The sequence below is a fragment of the Camelus dromedarius genome, chromosome 4, assembly GCF_036321535.1.
Source record: "Camelus dromedarius isolate mCamDro1 chromosome 4, mCamDro1.pat, whole genome shotgun sequence".
Taxonomy (NCBI): Eukaryota; Metazoa; Chordata; class Mammalia; order Artiodactyla; family Camelidae; genus Camelus; species Camelus dromedarius.
In genome coordinates this window covers 37,041,432-37,068,979 of record NC_087439.1, presented here as the reverse complement: position 1 = coordinate 37,068,979, position 27,548 = coordinate 37,041,432, and the positions used below count along the sequence as shown (strand labels likewise).

General features: G+C 33.7%; 2 protein-coding genes across 11 annotated transcripts in view; one reads left to right on the top strand and one right to left on the bottom strand.

Annotated features, from left to right (window-relative positions):
- Positions 1-6,685, top strand: part of LY75 (lymphocyte antigen 75) — a 104,366-nt gene extending 97,681 nt beyond the window's left edge. For both annotated transcript variants that reach the window (XM_031451515.2, XM_031451514.2), the window contains 4 exons: positions 2,298-2,414; positions 3,070-3,243; positions 4,497-4,523; positions 6,171-6,685. In XM_031451515.2, the coding sequence (XP_031307375.1) occupies positions 2,298-2,414; positions 3,070-3,243; positions 4,497-4,523; positions 6,171-6,373 (521 nt within the window). In that variant the 3' untranslated portion in view covers positions 6,374-6,685. The remainder of the gene's footprint in view (positions 1-2,297; positions 2,415-3,069; positions 3,244-4,496; positions 4,524-6,170) is intronic.
- A 2,483-nt stretch (positions 6,686-9,168) lies between these two features.
- Positions 9,169-27,548, bottom strand: part of MARCHF7 (membrane associated ring-CH-type finger 7) — a 46,705-nt gene continuing 28,325 nt past the window's right edge. For 3 of the 9 annotated variants that reach the window (XM_031451519.2, XM_064484839.1, XM_064484835.1), the window contains exons 5-9: positions 25,841-26,945; positions 23,360-23,529; positions 17,428-17,537; positions 14,578-14,691; positions 9,169-13,077 (exon numbers count right to left, since the gene is read on the bottom strand). In XM_031451519.2, coding sequence (XP_031307379.1) covers positions 12,916-13,077; positions 14,578-14,691; positions 17,428-17,537; positions 23,360-23,529; positions 25,841-26,945 — 1,661 coding nt within the window. In that variant the 3' untranslated portion in view covers positions 9,169-12,915. Of the gene's footprint in view, positions 13,078-14,577; positions 14,692-17,404; positions 17,538-23,359; positions 23,530-25,840; positions 26,946-27,548 lie in introns of all 9 variants that reach the window. The other 6 variants (XR_010380590.1, XR_010380591.1, XM_064484836.1 and 3 more) reach the window with 6 other exon arrangements.

Here is a 27,548-nt window from a genome sequence, read left to right as displayed (position 1 = left end):
TGCCAAATTGTCTCCAAAAAGGTTTTACTAATTTTTACTCCAACCAACCACTTTTAAGTTCCTATTTTTCTACACCCAAAGCCAGCACTGTTTGCACGTCTGAAACTCTGCTTGCTTTTTCATTTCTTTACCAGTGAGATTGCACTTTTCACATATTTCTTGTGTTATATTTCCTTTCCTTTTGTGTGTGAACTGCTTTTTTAAATTGTATTCTTGATGTACAATATTATGTAAGTTACAAGTGTACAGTATACTGATTCACAATCTTTAAAGGTTACATTCCATTTTTGGTTACTATAAAATATTGGGTATATTCCCTGTGTTGTACAGTATATCCTGTAGCTTATTTTTTACATAATTGCATCTTTTAATGCCCTGTGCTTATATTACCTCTTCCCCCTTCCCTCTCCCCACTGGTAAGCACTAGTTTGTTCTCTGTATCTGTGTGAATTGCCTTTTTAACAGTTGGAGACTATTTTTTTTCCTTCTGTTCAGGTGTTTGCCTATTATTTTTATAATAGAGCTTTAGTCTGCCCAGTTTGTGATTCTCTTGTTTAACAATATGGTATGTTTGGGGGAGGTTTTAGGCCCTATAGTTTTCTTCTCCCCTGTGGTTAAATTTATTTTTTTAAGCCTCTTTTAAAAGATGTAAAAGTGGGGTTGGGGGATATAGCTCAGTGGTAGAGTTTGCACACATAAAGCCTGGGTTCAATCCCCAGTACCTCCATTAACAAACAAAAAAAAATTAGATGTAAAATAATCACCTAGTACAAATTTTTCTTACTTCATGACCTGATAGCTCTTTCTCTTCTCCATTTATGTTGATTACCTAAAAATTACCGATTTTAGGGTGATGTCTTGCAACAGCCTATTTAAGTTTCCTGTAATTCTCAGTGTGTGTTCCCTGGATCAGCAGCATCAGTGCCACCTGGGAACTGGTTAGGAATTTAAATTCTCGGCCCCATCTTACTCCTACTAAATCAGACACTCAGGGCCCAGCACTATTTTAACAAGCCCCGCACCCCTGGGTGATTCTGATGCGGACTAAAGTTGGAGAGACAATGATCTAAGACAACATTCTGAAGTTTTCAGGAGTCTGTTAAGTCAGGATAATTTTAGAATAATGTAATTTAATAGTACGAAAGGCTTCCTCATCTCTCCATGTATTATTTGAATTAACTGCAGTACCCAAACTCCCAAGATAACTTTAAAAATGTGTAGGATCAACAATTTCTCCTTCACAATTAGAATTGTTGACTTCTAAAATTACTGAGAGTGGAGGGTCATGTTCCTTAAGAACATTTTGGTGTTGTATTCCTCCCCAGCTGAATACAGATGAAAGGATGTATTTTTCCCACGGGTTGGATGTACCTTCCCCACCAGGTTTCTGGTTGCTATAAGCTGTGATGTCATCATTCATTTTTACTTACAAAAAAAGAAAAAAACCATACAATATCATGAGAGAAACTAAGTCTATTAGCGTTTTCTCCTAAGTGGAATTAAGAGAGTAGCATGACTTTCTGCTTTGCAAGATCTTTGTTGGGTTAAGAAACAAGATTAAATTATCCTGGAAAAGTGAAGTTACCTCATTTTATAGGGTGCTATGTAGCTTATAGGTTGAAAGGATAAAAAATGTTAATGTGAGACATAAAATATATGTGGCTGCTGCTGTTTACTCTTGAACCAGGTGAAAATCCTAGGAAAAAATCAACTATCCATTGAGAACAAGGAAGAAGGACCTCCTTTATCACTTTCCCTAACAAGGAGTTTTCTAAGGATGACCAGAGAGAAATTTGGGAAGGCATACGCTTCAGGCAGCAGGCGCATGGCAGCCAGTTAAATGAGGCAGGTCAGAGACTGCTTATTACTTGAACTTGACTAGGTCTTGGTACTGTTCTGGCAAGTTGCCTTATTAGTACTTTTCAGCTATCCAGGGTGTGGTCAGAGCTACTTCAACTGAGGGCGGGAGGGGTCATGACTGCTGGAGGAAGGGGTAGTGAAAAGTGGAGAGATGGATAGTGTTTTACTGCGCAAGCCTCCCCATGATGTTTTGTTTCCACGTTATGAGATTACCAACCTTAGGTGAATGAAATAGGAAGTGTGACTCTGTTCAGTTTATCATGTTACTTTTCTCATGAGTATATTCTTTAGAAATGTGCATGATATTTTCAAGCTAATTTTTTTAACATGTAAAAGTGTAATACATGTATTATAATAATGTATAATTTATATATACCTCATGTGATTTTCACTGATTCTGGGAACATGCTGATTTATTCTCCCTAAAATAATTTCAGGAGCAGACATGATAAGCATACATAATGAAGAAGAAAATGCTTTTATACTGGATACTTTGAAAAAGCAATGGAAAAGTCCAGATGAGATCCTATTAGGCATGTTTTTTGACACAGATGGTAAGTGATATTTATCTGTGAGATACCACTTTTTTTCCCTTAATCTTAGTAAAACTGATGACTTTCTTTTAGGTTCTTCAATTCTCTAGTTCAAGGTGATGTTTCTTTGTGGTCTCCAGGTATTATATTTTCAGTATGCACCCATATACCACAGATTTTCCAAGAGCAGCTCAATGTATCAGTTAGTTGATTCTTTTGTCTGAATTAAAATGTAATTCTAGACTCAGTACTTTGTAATATGGTAGGGTAATAAAGTCGGTATGTGTCAACAATTAATAGGATAGACAGCTGTCAAGGTAATGTTATGTAAATGTACTTGTCAGTGTAGAAAATATAAAGTATATATATAATTATTTTCAAAATGAAATGAAGTTACTAAGGTTACCATGAGTATCTGAACTATTGCCTTGGCTATTTCTCCATGAAAATTATATATACATATATATACTTTTTTTTTTTTTTACAAAAATGGGATCTTCTTCAGAACCTCTTGAACCATTATCTTTTACTTGCCTGTACACAGGATATATTCCACTTTCTAATTTAAACCCTATAAAAGTTCAGACAAGACATACCTTAGGACACCTTTAAACCCTTTGACATTCTAACATCTTTTTATGCTGTCATAATGTTGAAAATATTCCTTAACTGACAGATGCCAGTTTCAAGTGGTTTGATAAATCAAATATGACATTTAATAAGTGGTCAAACCAAGAAGATGGCGAGGATCTAGTTGACACCTGTGCGTTTTTGCACACCAAGACAGGTGAATGGAAAAAAGGAAACTGTGAAGTTTCTTCTGTGGAGGGAACCCTTTGTAAAGCAGCTAGTAAGTATAACTGAAGGCCTTTTTTTCCGTTCTAATGGGTGGGGAAAGTAGGGCTGGTTTTAAAATAATTGAGATACGTGCCTCAATACATAGAGGAAGTAAGACTTCCTATTAGGTTGGTTTGCTCCCAAGAAACTCTTGGAAGTCAAATATGTACTTCTGTTACATCTCAGATGTAGGACTAGATCATGTGAACCAGGTATACTTTTATTTTATCTGCTTATTCTTAGAGATTACAGTAAGTCAAAAAATTTTCCTGTTGTTCAAAGGAATTACCAGTCTCTTTGCATGTGATTTGATTAATCAGTGGAAGTGGTGAAGACTATTCATGGCTGATTCCAGAATTCTAATGTTTACAAAGAATCTGATTCAGTACAAGAACATCCTGGTTAGGCAAAGAAAATCTGCATAATAGTTTATAATTTATTTTGGATTAAAATGTAAGTTTTCTTTTTATGCATCACAGTGCTTTCTAATGAACAAATTTATCCTGTCCCACAGTATTTTTATGTTACTGTTAAACATTAGTTTGTTCTTTTATGTTTTACAAAGAACTGTTTTCTCATTAAAGACACTTAGAATTTCAAAATATTATTTTGGGATGCTTGAAACATGACAGAAACAGTCATTCTCCACATTGCATCCTTAACATCTTTTCTGTTTCGACTGTAAACCAAAACTATACAACTATACATCTTTATTTCCTTTCTTTACATCTGGAATTACAGTTGGTTTTTGTTTTTGTTTTTTTTAACCTGTCTCAGCGGGGTTTTAGATTAATCAGTCAGTTTTATGGTAGTAGCATTCACCTTCCAGTATTTGTTGGATTTTTTTTTAAGTTGGTTCTTTTAATATACTGTGCCGCAGGGCACCATTACAGAAACCAAATTTTTAATTAAACTATAACTTCAAAATATCAGAAATAGTGAGCAAATCTGTACCAATGAGGTAAGGTCACAGCTGTATACTTTAATTGTAGTTTTCTACAGACTTTCCAACCAAAATCTTATTTCCCTCTCTGCATCACACTGTCTTTTTCTTAAGTTCCCTGATTGTTTTTCCACCATCCGAACTAATGCATTTTTAGACCTTTACATCTTTTTTGAGTAATACAGACATATGACTAAGCAAAAGAAATATAAGTAATTTTAAGCTATTAAAGGGTTCATTTTTAACTACTTTGAAAGTGTTTAAAGGCAGTCTTAGAATAAAGCATACTTACATTTTAATTTTGATTTTCTTTTGTATTTTAGTCCCATATGAAAAGAAATATTTATCAGGTAAGTAATGGTCTTCTGTTAAAAATTTCCCACAAGTAAAAATACACTGATTCTAGTGTATTAAAGTAGTACTAAAGACCCCTTTAAAAATGAATTATGTAACACTGTAAAGTAGAACAACTTTTGTTAAGAGCATGGAAAGATCTTAGTTTAGTAATAAGACTTGGCATTTTAAATACATCTGCAAGTTATGTATGAAATGAACATTTTTTGCCAATATAAGCAAATTAACATACATGACTTATTTACTAATACAGTCTAGATATCTCTCCATATCATTAACTATATATAAACCCTCATTCTTTTTTACAACTGCCTACTCTTCCACTTTATGGACATATAGTTATTTACCAGTTCTAGAATTCTGCTGGGTTGTTCCCAAACATTTCCTATTATAAACGATGCTATAAGGAATGAATCACCTTGCACAAACACACGTTTATCTGTAGATTAGACTCCCTGAAATGTAACTGCTGGATTGAACATGAATATGTAACTTTGATCAATACTAACAGTTTCAGAGAAATTGTACCATTCTGCATTCCCAAAAGAAATGTATAAATGCCTGTTATGAAAATTGGATGGTATTTTTAACCTGTTATTTTTGATATATAATTAACAGGGTAAAATGCACAATGTTAAATGTACACCTCGATGGTGCCTGTGTATATACCTATGTAACCAACACTCAAATCAAGATATGGAACATTTCTATCACACCACAAAATTCCCTCATGCCCCTTCCCCAAAAATGTCCACCCTGCCACCATCCACCCCACAGTAGCCACTGTTGATTTCTATTACCATAGGTTGGAGTTGTTTGTTCCTGAGTTTCACAGGAATGTAACTCTACTGGCTGGCTTCTTTCAATCAAGATTTTTTTTTTTTTTTTAAGATTCATCAATGTTGTACATACATGTATTGTACTTTTCTATTTCTGCATAGTATTTTTATAAACATACCATAATTTCATTCTCCTTTTTATGGCTATTTGATTACTAGTCTGGCATGAATGTGCTAAGAGCTGCACGTGAACATTCTCATACTTCTTTTTTGGACCTATATTCTCATTTTCCTTGAGTGAAATTCCAAAAGTGAAATTACAGGGCCAAAGGGTAGCTAATGTTTAGTATTACTAGAAATACTCAAGTATTTCACAGCGGTTGAACCATGTTACATTTCCTCTGACAGTGTACACAAGTTCCTTTTGCTGTACACGCATCCCATGATGGTCCCGTCAATTTTAGCCATCAGATGGGTGTGTAGTGATCTTACTGTAATTTTAATTTCCCTGATGAAAACAGATGCTGAGTACCTTTACACATTTATAAGCCACTTGGATATCTTCTCTTATGAAATGTCTCTTCAACTCTTTTGCCCTTATTTTGTATTTGATTTTCTTATTGTTATTTTTTGGTTTTTAAAGATTTGGATGAGTTCTTTGTTAGCTATGTGTATCATGAATACTTTGTTTGGGGCTTGCTATAACTATGACAGAAGAGAAGGAAAGGAGTGTTTATGGGTTCACATGTATACAGGAGAGTTAAATTCTCACTCTTCTATAGGAGGAAATTCAACAACTTTTAAAGAAAACCAAGCAAAGCACCACCTGTTTTCCCTTATTTTCTTTTGTCTTTTCCTTTTCAGATAACCACATTTTAGTATCAGCTTTGGTGATTGCTAGCACAGTAATTTTGACAGTCTTGGGAGCAATCGTTTGGTTCCTGTACAGAAGAAATCTGGATTCTGGTTTCACCACAGTTTTTTCAACTGCACCCCAGTCACCTTATGATGACGACTGTGTTTTGGTAGTTGCAGAGGAAAATGAATATGCTGTTCAATTTGACTAAAATTTTGGAAATCTCATATTAAGACATCTAATACCTTGACTGTGATTCCTGTGCAAGATTTAATATAAAACCTGGCAATGAAAATTAGTTTTTATATTACCCTATTCTAGTAACATTCATTGATTGTCATGTAATCACTGATTGTGACAAAATTTTTAGGATCATTATAAGAACAAAGTTTTGAAGAAAGGAAAAATATTAGATATAATTTAATGGTTTTAACCACCTCCCCAAATGCACCTTTCATTTGAATGAAGGAAAGCTTAAAGCCCAAGTAGTAAAGCAGGTAAAAATAAAAACCCAGTCTATGTGTCTTGCCTCCTCTATCTTCCTTCCCACTTAGTTGAATGACCTTAGTTTATAGCATAATTAAAAATAAAATAAAAAATATGAAGAAAAGATTCTACTTACCACTATAATTTTAGCAACCACTGCTAGGTCTTTAGCAATTTCTATGACCGTTTATCAATAAGATATGAAGAAAAAACCTGATCTTAAAATAGATCCTCTACATTTAGATAATACTAATGACAGTAACTCTGATAAATCCAATACTACTTCTATCTTCCTTCATGATTCAGATGTAGAAACTGTACAGATTTTAACATCCCATATGCCACATAACTATACAGTTTCAGTACTTTCAGAACACTGTTTTGGACCACAAATAGTATTTAGCACTGATCACAACTAGTCAGAATTTCAGTAACGTTTAATACATTTTTTGAAACAAAAAAGATTACAGCCATACCAGGAAGGTGTGGAGGAAGTCGACAATGTGGGTGTAAGTGTTGGATCATAGTGCCCGTGCCCTTCAAGGATTTTTCTCCTGCCACTTTACCTGCTCCTATATAAGATGTCTCATGCTCCTCAAGCCTCAATGAACTTTATCAGTGATATGAAAACTGTAAGCAAAAGCTGCAAAGAAAAACTACATATTACTGTAGTGATGATGCTCAGTTTTCAGTAGATGTACATTTTCAGGCAATGGTGAAAATTGTTTTAGGGGTAAAAAATGAAAATGAAAAAAAATTTAAAATGGAAAAAATCCTTATCCTGAGAGGATTTCTTTCTTTAGCAACTTGTACAACTTAAAAACAGTATTAGAAAAGATAAGACTTCACATGAAATTGTATTTACTATACTTAGAAACTTGAAGACTCAAGGAAAGTAATCCCTCTACTGTAAATCATACCCCACTAAGTCATCTTATGGGAAGTTTTCTTATGGAGAGAGAGAGCCGTCTTTCAAGCTTGACCAATGGCAACAAAGTCCTAGCTTGCACCATCTCTTTCTATTGGTCACCATGAATCAGAAATATCCCTCATTACAATTAGTGGCAGTTTTGTTAATGAGACATGAATAACAAAGTGATGACTGTGGTTATGTGACAGTAAAAGAACAAATTTTATACTGGGTGTCATCACATAATTATACTCTGAAAAGCTTTAAGATTTTGTGTATTGACTGAGATGTCTACTACTGATTGGCTGTTAGTAGTGCTACCAGTCGTGAACATTAGACCAGAATTCCTTCCTGCTTTTCCAAGTTCTACCAATCCTCTTAAGAACTAAGACTGACTTGTTCCTTAAAACTTTCTCTAGTTGTCACAGATCTCTACAATATCCAATACAGCAGCCACTAGCCACATGCGGCTATTTAAATAAATTGAAGTTCAGTTCCTCAACTGAAGCCATATTTCAAATGCTCAAATCACATGCAGTTAGTAGCTACTATTTTGGACAATATAAATTACATACTATTTCTATTACCATAGGAGGTTTTATTGGACAATGCTGTTCTAGAGTCTCCACTTCCATACAACTATTTTCTTCAGTTCATTTCCATCACTTCTACATAATGGTAGTAGCTCTCCCAAAATGGCTGTTTTAAACCGATTTAATTTTCCATGTTTGATTTCATTTTCAAACAAGTCCTTAAAGGCCCCTGGTAACACAGTACTAAATCTTAATTTTCTTTATGTATGTGAACATTTGGAATAGGCTTTTATCTATTTGGTGGTCAACAGATAACTGGCTCATTCAAGTCTGTATTTAGTTTTAATATTAACAATAACACAAGCATGTCTGTTTACATTCAGAATGTATAAAACTTTTCTTCAAACATCTTGACAACGTATGTTTGGCAGCTATTACTACTATCATTGCTTTTAGCTACCATTACTTTTAACTACATTTTCTCAGGATTTTGCATCCTTAAATTCTTAGGAATTTGAGTAAGTGTATGGTCTCTTTTGTTTAGAATTTAAAAGCGATAACCAATGAAAGATACTTCTTACTCCCTCTAATCCACATTTACAGGGTATGAGAAGCTAACAGAATACTGAAATACTAAGTGGTACTAAGGAATTACGAGAATTCTATAAAGCTCAAGCCATTGTGTACCTGTCATTTAATTAATATAACAAAACTATAAATAAACTGCACACCAATGGAATGTTTTCTACCATTTAGATTTTTACTTAAAAATTTTAAAGAAAACACTTTGTGTGTTAAAAAGAAGATACTACATTTTTACACTGAGTTCTATTAAAAGTACGTTTCTAATTCAAAGCATCTTTAAAGACTCAGGGAATAGATATTAATACTGGCATCCTTAAATTTTGTATTTTTGCTTTAAGGAAGGCTATGCAAAAATAAGCAAACGTTAAGCAAATGTTTTAGAAACATTTATATTTCATATTAAATGAGACTTGAAATAATAAAATTCTTGGTTATAAGGTCTGAAGACTTCTTTGAGCACCAATTTAAAAGGAAACATTTCAAACTATAAAGTAAATCAATCAGTATGCACTTTATTTCAAGCCAAGGTTTTACATTAAGACCAACAAACTGACTTAACGTAGGCAAACTGTTGATTCACATTTGAGAAATTACAGTTTCTACTTAGGTTCCAAAAAAGTAGTCTGCTGCCATGACATAAGACTATTTAACCTGAAACCAACTGAAGGTGTTTTTAAGTGTATCCTAAGGGTGTTGAAAGAGGAAATATACAGTGTTATAGAAGTGTACATAACTCATAACCACAGTGCAAATCTATTTAAGTGAACAGGTAAATGTTCATCTGTTCTCTTAAGGTAGTGAAAAATATTAAGTCATCAAATAAATGCTCAGAATTACCAAGGAACAGTTAAAAACGACCAGGATCCAAACAGGTTATTTATATCACATTTATCTATAAAGAAGTTACAACACTAAAAAAACATTGAAAACCAGTGTTTTAAACTTTGAACGTGGGATTTAAAAATATTTCACTAACTTGAGATTTCAATAATTTTTTTTTCAAATCAAATAGCATTTGACTGGCAATCCTGATATAATTTACAGCTGTAATATTCCTAAAAGGAACATCTACATACTATGGCCTATCAAATATAATCTGCATTTTGCAAATCAATACAAAAATTTACCCATCATTTGTACATTTTATATTTATATATTTTTTAAATTAGATTTTATTGCTAAGTGAATTTAGAATTCAAGTTACATTTGGAAACCTAATATAATGCTCTTCATAACTTTTTCCCTGCTCTTACTTTCTTTAAACACTGGAAGCAAATGATCATGAAAATGAGACTGCAACTTAAGGCATTTTAAAAAGAAAAATAATTAGGTGCCATTTGGCAATTTATTCTGAAAGCATATTTTGTCCCACTTTTTTCACTAACAGACTAAAACGTCAACCTTTTTTCATAAATATGACTACGGTAATCAGAACACAAAAAATGGCTGCAGCATTGCTTAGATATTTAAAACAAGGATAACATTTTCTCAATTCAGCTAAAAGAAAAATACTTTTGATTACCTGTTTATAAACATTAGACTCACTGGCCATGTTAATAAGCCAGCAGAATTTTAATTCAGCAATACTTGAGAATGAATATATATATACATGCATACATGTGTGTACATATATATTCATTATATATATACATGCATACATGTGTGTATATATATATATTCATTATCTATAGATAGACAATAAAGGTATTCAATAGGCATTCCCCCACAAAATTAAATTCATACTTAATTGCCAGTTTTAATAAACACTTGTTCACAGATCATCCATTTGTCTTATATGAAGTTAGGCAATATCAAATGTTCTGTTATGGTCTCCATCTTCTTCAGAATCATCCTCTGAAGCTGTTGAAAGAAAATAGGATGATCAAGAATGATTTTAAGGGGGATGAAGAATGGAAGTGTAAATATGAAGCCAGAACAGCAATGACTTGTAAAATAAAAATCCCAATTTAGTATACTGTTCGGTCAAAATGATAGGTTATCATGACGGGGTTGGGGTGGTTTGACTGTGGGTGATGCCCATCCACACCTTTCTGTTATGTTAGTTTTTATTAAAATGAAAACATTTTAAAATGTGGTTCAAGAACATTTAAAAAGTTTCTAAGATCAATCTGTGTTCATAGTAGCTAATGATATACATGAGAAAAAGTGAACTTAAAGCCCGTGCTCTCACACACTTGAGTAGAATCTGGCTTATTACCACTGCATGTTTGATGTATCCAATGAAAAATTTTAAAAATGTACACAGAATAATAGATTATGGGTGTTCTTGCAATTTACATCAAAGCTATGTCTACACAATGCCAAGAAAAAGCTCTAGTCAAAAAAGCTTTCTACAGACATAGTCTATTAAAATAACTTGATTTAGTAAAAACCTTTTGTTGAGATTATTCCTGTGCCTTCACGTTGTCAGAAACATACCACTCTTGCAACATTTCTGACCTCAATTTAGAGTCATCAGCAACTCAAAGAGTTTAAAAACATCTAACCAGTATTTCTCCTACTATCAAGGGCAGAAAGGTTAAATGTATACTCTTGTATTTAATACCGGTCAATTTAAGAGCACTCAGCAAAGGAATCAACAAGAAAATTATGCAACAAGTACAGATGAGACTTCAGTGTCCATACTTCAGTCTGTTATCTCGCAGAAATTTTAAATCCATTTTAAATAAATGATATCAAGCATATACTTAGTTCATGATGAGTAAATTCTATGCTTAAGTTTTATGCTGTATCACAGAGAAATGTCAAACTAAAAAATAGAACAGTTTTTCAGAGAATTTCTCATGTTTTCAACTGGATTAACTCTACAGAAGAAAATCCAGTTAGAACCTATTTTCAAAATATATTAATACTCTGGTATTGAAGAGTTAAATTTGTGGCACCCTCATCTTTCCCTCTCAGTTGAGTTTAGATATATATTTTAACTCTATTTTTCTCCTTTCATTCACATGTTGGGAGTAGACACTCCTATATGTTTAGAAAACTAAATTCTAAATCAGAACATTAATTAAAAAAAAAAGCAATCTGGGGAAAATGTATACTGCAACAAATTACTATCATCACATCTGACAAAGTATAAATCATAATTTACAAAAGAGAGAAAGATCCTTGTATTAGCCAACATGAGGTATCTAAACTAAGAAGGTTTGAAGGAAAAAAAGATTTACATTAAATGAATTTCCATTTAGGCTTTATTATACCATTTGACTCTTTTATATATTATTTCCACACAAAAATGCATTATCTAGTTGTACCTCGAATCCCTTTAAAAGTTAAAAATAGTACAAACTTAATGACAAAAATCCATGTCTAAGAATATTCAAGGAATTAAAAGGTTCTTACGAGGATTAAGTCCTTCTCAAATCTTCAAATGATGCTGAGCTTTCTTTAAAAATAAAAATGTGATACACACTACAGATAACACTCCAAGTATTTTGAAGATTGAGTACTGGAGATAATCAACTGGAGAATACATATTTAAAAACACTTCAAAGAGCATACTGGAATCTGATCATGGGGAGCTAGTTGCTTTGGGTGAAAAAGCACAATAGGTAGGGTAATCTTGGATTCCCAGGAACTGTTCCAGAGCCACCAATATCTGTGCCCACCTGGTATGAAGCACCCTGGAGGTTGTAGGACTTTGAGAAGAGGGTAAGCTGTGCAGATGCCTGTAAAGATTTGGGCATTAAGTGCCTTCACAAAGGAGCCCAGGCAGAAGTCCTAATGCTGGAACGTGATCTTAAGAGATTGGAGCTGCTGGCCGAGCTGGCTGCCTATTAAAGGTCCATGAGGACCTGAACAAGGAGCAAAAAAAAAACAAAAAAACAAAAACAAAAACAAAAAAACTATGGCTTCTGTTAGGGACTCAGAATTAGGACTCGTTCACCCCTATTTCCTAGAACTATATATAAACCCGGGAACACCTTTCATGATCTAACAAAGCTAAATAACAAAGTTTCATATACAAAACAAAAAATCTAACCAATTAAGAGGTGGGTTTGGATTAGTAGTTAAACATGTCTTTTTCTTGATTAAAAGTGTTAAAATTAAGGTGATCAAATATATGTTTTTATTTTAAACAAAAGGAAAATATTGATGGTTAATATAACATCCTTCTATACATTAAAATTAATACAATTTTAAAATACATGCTCTTAAAAAACTAATGTCAGTTGCCCAACCCATTTTCCCAAATCAATTATTTTGGTATTATTAAGCCTATAAATGAAGCTTTAATTTGGTAGAAAGAATATATATACTTAGGTTTTGCTCTGTGGGTTTAATTTGCAAAAGTAAATTCAACAAGTCTGGGAAGGGGAAATTCCACCTACTTTCGAGATCTTCCATATGTGCCTGAAGAGTTCTTGCAAGGTTAATAAACTAGAAACAATGCAGAAAGAAATACAGTAGTTTAAATGTTGCAAATGGATCTATTGAGAGAATCAGTATAAGAGATTCATTTTTACTTAAAAGTCAAACATAATTTTAAGCCTTTAAAGGGGGGGGGGGTGTCTTTCTCCCCCTACATCAAAAATTATAAGCTTAAGGATACGATTTTTTTTAATGTCATATAATCATTATTAGCCATGTAGAAATCATATATTTATCATATAGAAACTGGGAGCAGATAAATATAATAATCTTATCCAATGATATCACTGTCTTCTTGCATAAATATAACACCTCCAAAAACTATGGAGAAAAAAATTAAACCTTTGCAATTTGGACCCAAAAGAATTCAACCTGAGTGATTTAAGAAAAAAAAATCAGTATTTTCCTCCCTAAATTCATTAGCTCCAGAAGTACTACATTTAATTCTGTACTTTTTAAAAAGTCATAAAAATGACTTCCACTTTAATAACTTGTCTATACATTTTACAAAGGCATGAATTCAATAATCTCATTATATACTATATATGGTTCAATCATTCTGAAGAGATTATGCTGCCTTTTTAGAAATCGAGATCTTTTTGCTTAACACTCTTTAAAGTTCTTTGAATGATAATAATCAGTCAACTGGCTCACAGGAATAATGTTTACATTACAGAAAAATTTTTACCAATATACACTGAATTGGTTATTTGGTAATTTTCAAAATATAACAAACACTATACCCCACCATATAAACTCTACTAAATTTTTATCACCAAAGAACATTTATATAAAAAATAGTTTAAAAGACATGTTTATGAGCACATTTCAAGATATGAAGTGTTCAGAATGCTACTGCAATGAGATGTAGACTCTAGCCCCTGCACCATAAAATGGGCAAGGCAATAGAGCATAAATTTCCACTAGTACACTGAAATAGTACCATTTAATTACAGATACCTAACAAACAACCAGCCTAAGTATTAAATTAATGCAACAAACAATGCACAGAGTAAAGACCAAACAGTCCAAATCTTAAGTTTGCAATAGGAATGCTTAAAAACCACTACACTGGTAATGCTTTACACGAGAGTTACAAATGAATTGAAGTTAATTTCCCATACTCTTTCAGTTTTTGGAGCCCAATTGCAGGTTGTAATACTGAGTCTGATTTTTGTTTTTTAATTAAAAAGAGCATTTTTCCTTAGTACTTTCAATTCTGTCCCTATTTTTCATTGAAACATATTCCAATTACCTTCAAGAGCTGGAAAATTACTTCTTTTTCTAAAATAGCTTTATGAGAAAATTAGGCTGCTTGATACAGAAGTAAGGAAGACTGTAATTTCTATTAAGTCCACAGTATCTTTATTTTTAAGAAAGATTTTAATATAAGATCTCATCAAATCAAACCAAAATAAATAGAATATGAATGTATAAAACAATTTCCTATCCAAAGTAAACACTTGTTCCATCACATTCTCCCTTCTCCCCTGCTCCAAGATTACTTACTCGGACACGTGTGCTTGGTTCATTCGTATTTCCCATCATATCAGAAAAGCTTTGTTCACACAAGTGCAGTAACACAACTAGGTAGAGACCAGAGCTGATAAACTCATACTCAGCCTTTAACAGGGAAGCAAATGAGAAAAAGAATAAGAGTGAAAAATTAATAGATGAGGGACTGATATTCACAGTGTACTGATAGAGGAAATGTATTCATATCCAGTTTCTAGTAAGAGATATAGCACCATCCATTACACCAAGAAATAAAAAACACCCTCCATAATTGCACTAATGCTATAATGAATCTAAATATATGTGTGAATACCTTCTTATTTTCATTATGTCTTTTATGTAATGAATTATATAAAAGTGGGACTTTTAACTCATTTGATGATAGAATAAAGGCTCTGGTTCTCTAAAAGGCTCCTAATAGATATAATTAATACAAATGGCTCTAAATGTTTACTTAAAAATTACCATTTCTTCTATAGCTAAGTCAATAAACTATGTAATTAAAACCTATTCAAATGGGTCAAGCGTTTATTATGTAATATAATTAAGGCAACAGTAAATATAAAAATGAATCAATAAAGAAAATACAGTAATTATTCCTCATTATCATTCACATAGAAATTTATAGTGGGTAAAAACATTCCTTTGATTCAAAACTGTTCCATTGTTTTGAAGCTAAGAATACAAGTTATAAATACAATGTTATTAAAAAATCTAATCTGTAATTGTTATACTGCGAACTATCTTTAAGTTGTACTATTTTTTAAATAACTCATCTGAAGTTAAGAACTATACATTCTTAGTACCAACTTCAGCAAGTAACTAACTGGTTATCAGATTATAAAGAGCATTCAAGAAATGTGAAATTGATGTTTTAAAAATTTCCTTAAATCTTCACTGAATTACTTTTCTTATTTTTAACTTAAAGGGAAATTTATGTCCAAAAAGTTAGAAAAAATTTTAATGGGTATCACATCTTAAAAAAAAATGAAGCCACTGGCTAATGGGGAAATAAACTGTATTAAATTAATCATTTAAAATGAGTGTAGTTCTTGGGTCCCCAGAATCCAAGATTCACACAAAACAAAGAAGCTAAAGACCAGGAAACTTAATCTAGACGGTCATTGTTTTTACGACGACTCCAGCTAGTATTTCCTCACACCCTATATACATCATTTAAGACTGTGGGTCATTAAAATTCTTGGCAAACCATAAAAACATTCCTGGTTGAATTGAAAAGCCAAAGAACCATCTTTAAGAGACCTGGAGCACCTAGAGAAGGAAGAATGGTAGGAAAAAAAATCCTTTGAAACCTATTCTCATTTTGAGAAGATTAAAAAAACAAGTTTCTTTATATTGTTCTACCTTTACATATTCTTTCTGCCATTCCTTAAAATAACAATACTCAGCAGCTGTCTAGAGAGACTCCTTGGGGATTTAAGACAATTCCCTGCTAAAAATGGTATTCTCTTTGGACAACTGGCTCATCCCTTATATCATATATAAATTTTGTGTCTTTGTATATTTTGTAAGGAGTGTGGTTTTAATCAGATTTTCAAAGAGTATTCATTATTTCCACATTTAAAAAATAAAGGGTGTCCAAAAGAGATCATATTGCTTGATTCCATTTGTATGAAATATCCAGAACTGGTAATTCCATAGAGACAGAATGCAGATTGGTGGTTGCCAGAGGAAGAGAACAGGCAGGAAGAGGTTAATGAGTACAGGATTTTCTTTTGGAGAGATGAAGGTATATTGGAACTAGACAGAGGTGGGGGTTGCACAACACTGCAAATATATTGAATTCTTCAGTATTAAAAGATTTTTATGTTTTATGTTAACTTTAGCTCAATTTTAAAAAGTGAAAGCGTCCATAACTCCTTAATTTAAAAAATGTTTTTCAAGCACTCATGCATTCTCCCACCATTACATCTCTTTCTATAACAAATATTAAGCACACTTGGATAGTACAGGTCTTGAGTTGACTCTTGTAATCTCCTGTAACACCTCCCCCCTGACTCCCAAATTTTCCTTTAGGAAGGAAAAAAGGGGGAAATATTTAACTCTTCATTCTAATTATATAATTTAAGCATCTCAAAAATTTTTTTAATATTTAAAGCTTCATGAAACAAAATTAGAGAACAAATAAATGATTGTGAGAAGAGTTATCAATACATACCAAAACTGAAAAATAAGAAATATTTGAAAAAAATTAATTATTAAGATCAGAGACTATTTATTATATAAATGGCTGTGTAATGACACAAATACTAAAAGAAAGAGGTTTATAAACAATGTGAACTTAGAATAAAAGATTTCATAAGATAACTTGTTCAACATAAAGTTGGAGGAAGGAATGGGGAGTGAAGGGAATCAGAATAGTAGAAGAACACGGGGGTAGACAGGCACATGAGAAACTATTCCTATAAGAAAAAAAAGAAAAGAAAGAAATAGGATGCAGGCCCAGAGCTTAGTGTTTCAATCATGTTCCAGGACACAGAGACATTCACAACTGAGATAGTTCTAGGGAGGTAAGATTAGCATGCTTGCTTTGGGATCACTTTCCTAAGCCTTTATTTTTAGGTTTATTTAGGAAGCATATAATAAATTTTACCTTAATAATTTAAAACCTGTGACTTGCTTTTTTTTTGCCTTTCAGTTACAAAAAGTTATAGGAAGATAAAGAAAAATTATAAAATTATACCTAATGCAGTAAAATTGTTAACATTATTATTACTCTTATTATCTCAATGCAGGTTTTCTGACCATGATTTAATCTTTTCTTCAAGAGTTGTCCTTTAAGCATAGAATAGACACTTACCAAATTAGGCAAAATATACTAACTTGTTCATTTGCATGAGCTCTATGTAGTTCATGAATATCAAAATCCTCCAGGTTAAGCTGCAACTTCTCTTTACAGAGTTCACAGGTGGTTACAGCCTCTAGCGAAGAACCTGGTAAAAAAATTACAAATAAAGCTTAATTTTGCTATGTCTCCACAAAATATTTTTCCTTGTAGGTTTTAAGCTTAGAATACAGAAAACTGAAAGGAAGGGAGGGAGGTAGGAAGAGATGGTAGGGAGACTGTGTTACTGCCATAAATCAGTAAAAGCTCCTAAAATTGCAATCAGTAATACCTAATGTGCATGTCAAGTCCAACTCTGTGGTATCTATGCCTCCACCCATTATTTAGGTATCTGTTGTTTTTTTCCCCCTCCCAGATACTCTTACATTTCTGATCATGAGAAGCTGACAATGGAATGTTATCTGTACTTCCTACTTCCTCCTTAAGTATTCCAGCAAGATGCCCAGAAAACATGGTATCTAGAAGAACTTGTTACATATACCAACGCCAGTACCTTTCATGTGACAACATATAGTAAGACCTCTGTGGTCTCAGCAATGTGCCTTCCCTACAAGCTAGGAGGCAAAAAAAAGGAATCTACTTTTGTTAAGATAAAAACAGCTCCCCTCAGCTATAAAAGGAATGAAGTCCTGACATATGCTACAACTGCTAAGTAAAATAAGGCACAAATAAGATACATGAAGGATAAATACTGTATGATTGCACTTGTATGAAATATGCAGAATAAACAAATTTACACAGAAAGTAGATCAGAAGTTACCAAGTACTGGGGTGAGGGGGAGAAGGGAATTAGTGCTTAATGGGTACCGAGTTTCTGTTTAAGATGATTTAAAATTTTGGGAAATAGTGGTGATGGTCCCACAACATTCTGAACGTACTTAACGCCACAAATTACACACTTAATGATGGTTAACAGGGTAAATTTTATATATAAAATACATAGTTTACCACAGTTAAGCAAAACTCCTTCTGTCCTATATGCACTCAACATTTGGTTATCCGTAAGTTTTTGGCTCCAATTAAGTAGGTAGTAGTCTTGTCTAATTAAACACATAGCCATCCCCCTCCCCGTGTTTATTTTTAGATAAGATTTTTAAATTGAAAAAAAGATGTCCTAAAAAAATCAGAAAAAGTCACGTGAGTAGCAAAATAAAGGTTCAGATTAAATTCAACTAACATTTGTTGAGTGCTTGTTATGTGTCAAAAATATTAGCGGTTCTGGAGATTTAGAAAGAGGTAGTCACTCTTGTCTTCAAGAGCTCATAAAACTCTTAGAAATAGTGTTATTTCATTAACAATTCTTAAAATAGTAAAAATCAGCATACAGTCCAAGACAGTAATAGTTAACGTACATGCATTTTCTAGAAAATAGCTGAGAGGAAAACGAGTGCAATTTTGAGGTAGTAACATGTCTATGTTGTCTCAAAATGAGCTGGAGTCAATACAAAAGATACTTATTTCAAGTATATGAATAAGATTAAGTAGTTTTTTAGGAGTCTAGCATACCTGGAAATGTTGAAATTAAAATACATATGGAATATTTTCTTAATTTTAAAAATTAGTATTATATCACTGAACTAAATTCAGGGTAGGTTCATGACATGATGGAGAATATAAAGAATGTGGAACTTTAGAAGGCTTTCTCTTATCAGACATTTATTCTCTGCTTCAGAAGCAGGAAAAGTGTGATGATCATAAAATAAGAACATTGGAGATCATTTAGTATAAATTCTTTCACATCTTAGGGCTTCATTTTTCTCTTCTATGGAACAAGTGACCTTAGCAGTTGTTCAAAAAGGCCATATGCAGCTGGGAGGAACCCATTTATCCCTACAGTCTTTAATCCAGGGCCTTGTCTTTTACATCCTATCTCATTTAGTAGACTCTGACTGCATTTGCTTAAGCTTGTACCAGACTTAACTCTATTCATCTTTTTATACTCTGTAGAGTTTAACAATCCATATATAGCAGCTGCTTAATACCAGATGAAGTCTTTATGTAAATATGAGAAAGCCTTATGAAAACTTATCAGGAAGGCTCAGCTCTTCAGATCTTTACATTCATTTGACCGTGTCTTTAAAAGTACTTAATATTACCTCATAAAAGCCATTTAATTGAATACTTACTGTGAGCTCAATATTGTGAGAAACTATTCACAAACATCTCATGTGACCTTCACAACAACCCTATGATCTAAGTATTACTCAGTTTTACTCATGATGAACTGAGGCCCAACCCCAGACCTTAAGAATGTTCAGGAGTAGATCGGAGGCATCTACATTTTCTTTATAACTCCAACGGGTAATTTTGATCAGCAACCAGGGTCGAGAACCAATGTTAAGAGACTTACTCAAAATCCTATATTAAGTGTTGGGAGTCATTATTCCAACCTAACTTCAAAAATCCAATGTTCTTAAGCAATACATACTATTATGTTTTTCTACCTATACAATACCAACAATCCAAATGCAAATACATCAGAAGGTCAATCAAGCTGTTTTTCATTTTGGTAATAGCTAACATTTCTGAGTCCTTACTAAGTGTCAAGAACCATGCTGAGCACTCATTAAATCTTAGTAACACCTCAGGGTAGTGACTAATAAAGCCTATGAGGCTGTCATAACATGATACAGCCAAGAAGAGGCTGCCACAGGTTATGACGGCCCATCCCACAGGTTTGGGATCATGTTAGCTTAGAAGAAAAGATAAACTCCTACACCAAGGAGGCCTTCACTACCTTTCTGCAGGAAAAGTTTCCCACTAGCCTCATAGTCCCTAGTTTGAACAGGTTACCCAACTCCTACAACAGATTATTAAAATGAAAATACATCATATCTCAAACCAGTCTGCCTATGTTACCAAGCTGTCACCATAAGACCTTCAATTTCATCCAATTATGTACCTTTATTACTCAGATCTAGTTTCCCACATTTCTTACCCTCCTAGTCACATTTCACTAGGTCCTCTGGTACTCATGTTGTCTGATTTAAGTAAATTCCCCTTAAGCAGTCTCCTTTATGAATTCTCTCTTCAACTTCAAGCCTGAACCACAGTGCCTCAGACTGATAATACTCTTCCGCAGCCATATTTCCCCCATAACACTTCATACCTCAGGACCAATGAACAGGGAAAGCTGGCCCCCTCCCCACCCCAACACCTACTACTGTTTTGAAACTCTAAGTCCCTCCTCATTCATTAATGACTTTAGTACCTGGCCCTCTATTTCTTGGCTATTTCAACACCCACATAGACCATTCACATTTGATTCTGACTTCCTCAGCATCCTTGCTTCCAATACCCTTCCCCATCTCAGTCCACCCACTTTATGGTCGTATTCTTGACCCTGTCATCGCAGCTTACTGCACTACCCCTAAAATCTGTATTTTAAGTATCCTCTCCTGAGTATCTTCAATTTCTCATCATTCTACCTCACCTACTCTGGCATTTCTCTTCAGTGTCAATGAGACTCAAACACTGACCCTACTACTTTTCACTATCCACTTCCTGATGTACTTACTCCCTTTCTGATTTTGTCTAATTTCCAGGCTCACCACAGCTACATCCTTACAAATATCCTTACAAATACCCTTAACTCTCTTCTATCATGTTTGTCTGGCAAAGGTCCCAATCCCACTGAACTCAAATCCTTGTCTGTATCCAAGCATCTGAAAACTGCTTCTTAAATAACGTACATGTATCCCACTTTTAAATCATATTCATGGCCAGATTTTTATGAACACTAATACTACCTGAAAAACCTGAAAACATCTTAAAATGTTATCCCCACATGTGAAAATATCTTAATCTACCCCTTCATCAGTTAAAGACTTTACTAAGAAAACAGAAAAATTACAGAGGAATTCAAGCACCTTAAGACCAAAGCAACAAACTGATCAATAATCCAAACCTACACTACCCCTCTAGAAATGAAGTACCCTTTCTCCCATCAAAGACTAACTACTCAACTTGTGCTCTGGATCCCATCTCTCCCTTCCTTTTTCATAATTTTTTCCCTCTCCATTGTATCTCTTGTTAAAATAAAAACATGCCTCCAAATCTGCTACCTCGAAACAAAAAACAAAACATAAAGACATACCATGACCCCGTAAGATTCTCCAATTCCTACCTTATTGTATCTATAAACTCCTTGATGGTAAAGCTTATTGTAAGGGGAGAGCTATGTTGCTATTTCCCCAGTATTACCTCATTTTCTCTCCTCAGCCCAATTCAATTATGCTTATGACTCACCTCCACTCCCGATGCTCGCGCACGTGCACACACACACACCCCCACCCACCCACCACCACCACTCCACAGAGACTGAAGTCACCAAGGACATCCATGCTACCAAATCCAACTGTCATTTCTTTGTCTTATCTTTTTGTTCTGACTTCTTTGCAGTACCTGACAGGGTACATCCTCTTAAAAGGTTTCTTCTTTCGCCTTGCACAACACTACATTTTCTCAGTTTTCTTCCTACCAGACTAAGGCTGCTCCTTAAATCTCCTTCTCTGTTCCCACTAAACATTTGGGTGCCTCAGGACTGTCCTGGGCTCATTTCTTTGATATCTGCTCTTGCTCTAGTGATCTTATTTAATCCCAAAGCTTAAAATATTATTTGTGTGCTCATGACTTCCAAAATTATAACTTTCAGCACTAAAACCCGTGAAACATCATGCTTGTCTTGCTAACTTCCCAGCAGACATCTCCATATGGTTATCTAATAAATAGTTCATATATGATATTTCTAAAACACAACTCTTGGTTTCCTCTCCCGAATTTTTTCCATTCTCAGTCTTCTTTATTTCAGGAAATGGCCCTACCATTTACTTAATTGCTCAAGGCAAAACATGAGCTTCCCTAATTGTTCTTTCCCCTTCACTCTAACATGTCCAATCCACTGGCAAGTCTTAAAGAATCTACCTCCAAAATATACCAGAATCCATCCATTTCTACCACACCATGACCGCCTCTTATAAGATAGATTACTGGTTGGTCACCACAATAGATTCCTGGTTGACCTCCCTGCTTCTCTCTACTCCTGTCCTCCTAAAATCCACTCTTCACAGAGCAGACAAAACATAAATAAGATCATTTCATTCCTCTGACCTTGAGTGGCTTCCTATAATACTGAGATAAAAATCTAAGCTTCTGACATTAGTTTTAAAAGTTCTAAATAAGTCAGCCTCTGCTAATCTCTCTTATCTCCACTATTATCACCACTCTCCTTTCCCGCTAATTATACTCCAGCCGTACAGGGCCTTCTTCATTCAATTCCTCAAACACACCTAAGTCATTCCTACCTTAAAGTCTCTGTACTAGTTGTTCCTTCCGTTGGAATGCTCTTGCCGTCATTCTGGATTAGACAGTTCCTCTTCGTTAAGTTAAAATGTCCTTACCTCAACAAGGCATTCCTTTAACACTTAATGCCACCACAAGAGTAAGTGCCTTATCAGTCTTGTTCTTTATATCCCATATCTAGAAAGGTGTCTGGCTCCATAACAGGCATTCAATAAACAATGAATCCCTACAGTAATCTTATTACTGCATAACAGCATTAGAGACAATAATCTTTCTCAAGGACACAAAGCTGGTAAATAAGTAAAAATATTTCTTTGATTCAAAATGATCTTACATGATATAAGGGTCACCAACGATAACAAATTACACTTGTATTACAGATGTACGAAAGTAAACAGATTGGTAAATGAAATATAAGTAACACTATTATACTTTAAATTTATGAAGCAAGACTAATGCTCTTTAATGTTTTTGCTTCAAAAATGGTTGACATTTGTAAGAGTATAAATTTGACAATAAATTATAATCAGATTTACTAACTAAAATGCATACATACATGTATCTCTTGGAAGAATTGTGAAAACAGAATACACAAAGGGTAAATCTTACCAGAGTTAATTTTGGCCTGCAACCACTTTTTCATACACTCTTGGTGGACATACTGCAAACTTCCTGTGCACTTGCATGGTTCTATTAGCAAGTTAGAGGATGATGCAGCTGCCATCTGACAAATTCTACATAAGTCACCATCTTCTTCTTCAGAGTCCTCTAAAAGAAGGCTGGAAAAGAAAGTACATTTCCTGAACAGAGCTATAGTAATTCATCCTAGTTGGTCATTTCCAGTCACACATAACCCCAAACAATATCATTATCTCTCTGGGTAAAAAAAGGGCAAATAACAACAATAATAAACAGCAACTACTATGAAAAACCATTTCAATAAAAATGAAAACTATAATGGAAATAGCTATCCTATTCTTTATCTTCAAATGATTTACGTAATTTTGTCTTTGGTGGCACAGTTTAAGTTCCATATTTTCACAATCAATTTAAAAATATCCCTAAGAGATTTTAATTTCTGCAGTATCATAGAGTACTTCAATTCCAGCAGTATAATGTACTTACATACCCATCGGTTTTGTTCCCCAATACCGCCCAGAACTTTTAAGACAACTTTGATGAATTAAACAAATATTGACTAGTGATTTTTCATTTACATGTTATCAGAACCACATGTTTAAACTGATAGGCTTTTTATATTAAGTCATAATAAAAAAAAAGATTTTTAAATTCTTCATTTTCCCCATCCCCAGTAACGTTATTAAATCATCCTGATTTCTACAAAGGTAGGCTTTTAAAGAGTGAAGCAATTTCCATTAACCTATGTCCTCTATTTCACAGGCCAACATGTACTGCTTAATTTAAATGCAGAATGATCACTACGAAACAAATAATTTTTTTGTTAAAATCTCTATTGCTTTAGCCCACTGCTGACATGAAAAAGGTACTCAGTAAACTGATGATACTGAATGTTAAACTGTTACTGAAATACAACCTGGATTATATGGGTTCCAAATGAGTTTTAACAAAAGATGTGTGCCAAGAGGTGACTTTCATGCCTATGCTTAACCAGAGATACTACTTCAACTATTAATGTTTATGTTTTCACCTTTAGATGTAACTTTCTTTGGGCTGACAGTTTTCATTTTGGGAGATTCAAGTTTTTCATACTCTTATTCATTTGATTTGTCAAATGTCTTATAATCCTCACATATAAGCAAAATATGTAATAGAGGAACACATACACATGTAAACTCAATGTCAACAAATGCTGGTTTTTAAACTACCTACCAGACAGGGTGGTGCTGGCTTAACTGGTTTCTCCTTGAAAATCACTAACTTAGTGCTTTGCCCTACTTACATTACAGCCACTACTGCATTCAAATTAATCTAACTTTGTGTACAAGAAATATAATAGTTACTACATTACTCTGTAGACAGCTTGCAATCAGAGGGAGCTGCTGTAATAACATTAAACACTACCAGGGCAGAGTAAATCTTCCTCTAAGAAAGGAAAAATAGAAAATTTTGAAATAAGAGAATAATCACATGGAACAATTTGTCCTATATAAGGAAAAGTGGAAATGTATTAGTCAATGCCCATGTCTCAGAAAACAGGTGAAGCTCCTTTCTTTTATCCCCAGAGTAAGATATGAATGGATTTCTTCTCAAAGAACAAAAAAACCTAAAATGATACTAACAGCTATGCTTCACAACAATTCCATTACAAAGGATCTTTATGAACAAGGAAAAAAAAAAAGCCAACAACCTTAGTTTTACTGAAGTCTTTCTTCTTACAAGTATACTTTATGTGTACTATCCTATCCCATTTTATCATAAAAGTAATTTTAATACCTGGAAAAACTCAGTAACTACACTAACATGACAAGATAATCAAGTTGAGGCTAAAATCTCTGATCTTTCATTTTTTTCATCTTTCACTAGAGATTTTTAAGCAATCTCAACTCTACAAAAGATTTCACAAGAATAAAAAGATTCTAAGCCCTGAATTTAAACTGATATTTCTGTTAGTCACAACATATAAAGAATATTCAATATACATTTGGACTTTAAAAACAAAATTAAAAATCTGTGCAAATGATTTTACCTCATTCCGAAAAAGATTTGAAATGAGAAATACAAATAAATGGTAAATAAATGATCTAATTAAAGGCTGAAACATTGTCTTGATAATCCATGACCACTTGTGCCCCCTTACCAATCCTATTTAGCACTAATCTACCAAGAAATAGGATAAGAGATTAAGATTGTTGTCTTTGTATATGTCTGCATCCAAAGCTGGTTAAAATTAACCATTAGACTATTCCCTGATGCAATCCCCAGTGCCTACCTCCACGACTAATTTTCATCCATTTTATCTCTGAGCAAGACACTAAACATCTCACTGAATGTAAATTTTAAGGGAAGAAATTTCAGATATCACTGTTATGAGAAACCATTTTAGAAAAAAAGAGCTCTTTCTCTAATCTTCTCTTGCTTTATAGCCTTAAGAAGGGTATTCAAATTTACCTCTCTTTTATTTTTTGCAGTCTTTCTGGGTCTCTTGAAGGTGTACTTTTAGATTTATCACTTTTTCCATCAGATGAACTCCAACCTGAAGGAATAATATCTACAGTGATCATGACATTGTCGGTCAAATTGTTTCCAAGTGCTGGGGGGACTGCAAATCGGAATAAGGAACCAGGAAGTATCCCTGTTATTCCTGTATTTCGTCCACTGTGAGTCGAATCTGAAGTGGAGCCACCTGTAGCAGCACTGCTCGGTGCTGCAGATGCTTGTGGTCTGCTGGCAGTAGCCCCAAGGGGATCACTCTGTGCTTCAAGGTGAACCACTTCATTTGATTCTCTTCTAAAAATATGAGACCTAGATGGTGTATCAGAGGTAGATATCCTTGAAGATTCATCTCGTCCCTCTCGTCTCCTTCTAGAGAACAAAGGTGTGCATCTATTTCTAAGTGAAGAAGATAACCATGGTCCTGTATTTCTACCTTCAGATTCTTGGTTAAAATTCTGGGAATCTGGCTCAGAGCTATGATTTTGGCTAAGAGATGACAAACCCCATCTTCGCCGAAGAAATCGAAATCCCTGAGAAGCTTCAGATGCCCTATTATCAGGAGCATCAGAAGCTGATGCTGCATTACTACGAGACTGTGAAGCTGTAAAGATTCTTGGAGAAACATAAGAATTTTCAGAACTCAGTGATCTTGTATTCAAGGAATCCTGACTAGATCTTCGTGAAAAAAAAGTAGATGACATACTAGAAGCTATACGTGACAGCAATCTTCTTGTTGTACGTCTACCTTCATTGTCAGAAGATTCTTGAAATGATCTTTGAGATGAACCAAACCTATCTGAACTGCCTATAGCTGAGGTTTCATCTCTATTTGAAATATAAGAAAATCCAGGCTGTATACTGCCTTGAGGAGATTCTAATTCTCTTGGAGAAAAATTGGATCTTAAAGAATTTCTACCAGAGTCCCTAGAACATGGTATGGTATGATGTTCAGAAGGCATTTGGTGGTTTGTAGATGATGTATTCAACTGTAAAGTGCTCAATGAGTTCTCTTTAGGTCTTGCTCCCTGTGAATATGAAGAAGGAACTCTGTCTTGAACATCTATTTTTGAAAGAAAGGAAAGATAATCAATTATATGAATAATGTGAGTATTATTAAGTTTGAGTCTATTAACCACTAACTGCTGCCAAAATGAAACACTGGATTCAAATTGAATACTGGTATATTAGAACTACATAGCTTTATTATTACAGAAAAAAACAAACATATTTATCTGTCTTTCTATACTTTTGGTAAAATCAGTACTGCTGTATAAAGTCAACATTACAAGTAAAAAAAAGAAATGTATCATAGCTTATGAGAGGTAAACATCAATCTACCAACTTGATGGAGGTAAAATAGCTGAATTTATTAATCAGAAATTGATATGGTAGAAGAATATCTAAATGGATAAGGAATTTTAACTGGGGCAAAAAATTCAAATGTAAGTAATTCATAACAAGTAAAAGCAAAATTATCATAGGGAGATGATGTTTTGGAGATTTTCCTTACTCTGCAGTAAGTACAAAATTTACTTCACGTAAATACTATCACCTTTGTAATTTTATGGAAAACTGTGCTAACAGCTCAAAATTTCTCCAGCTTTTTTACTTCTTTTAAGTTAACAGCAGTCATTCTTTCTCATCCCTGTTTACTCATCAGAGA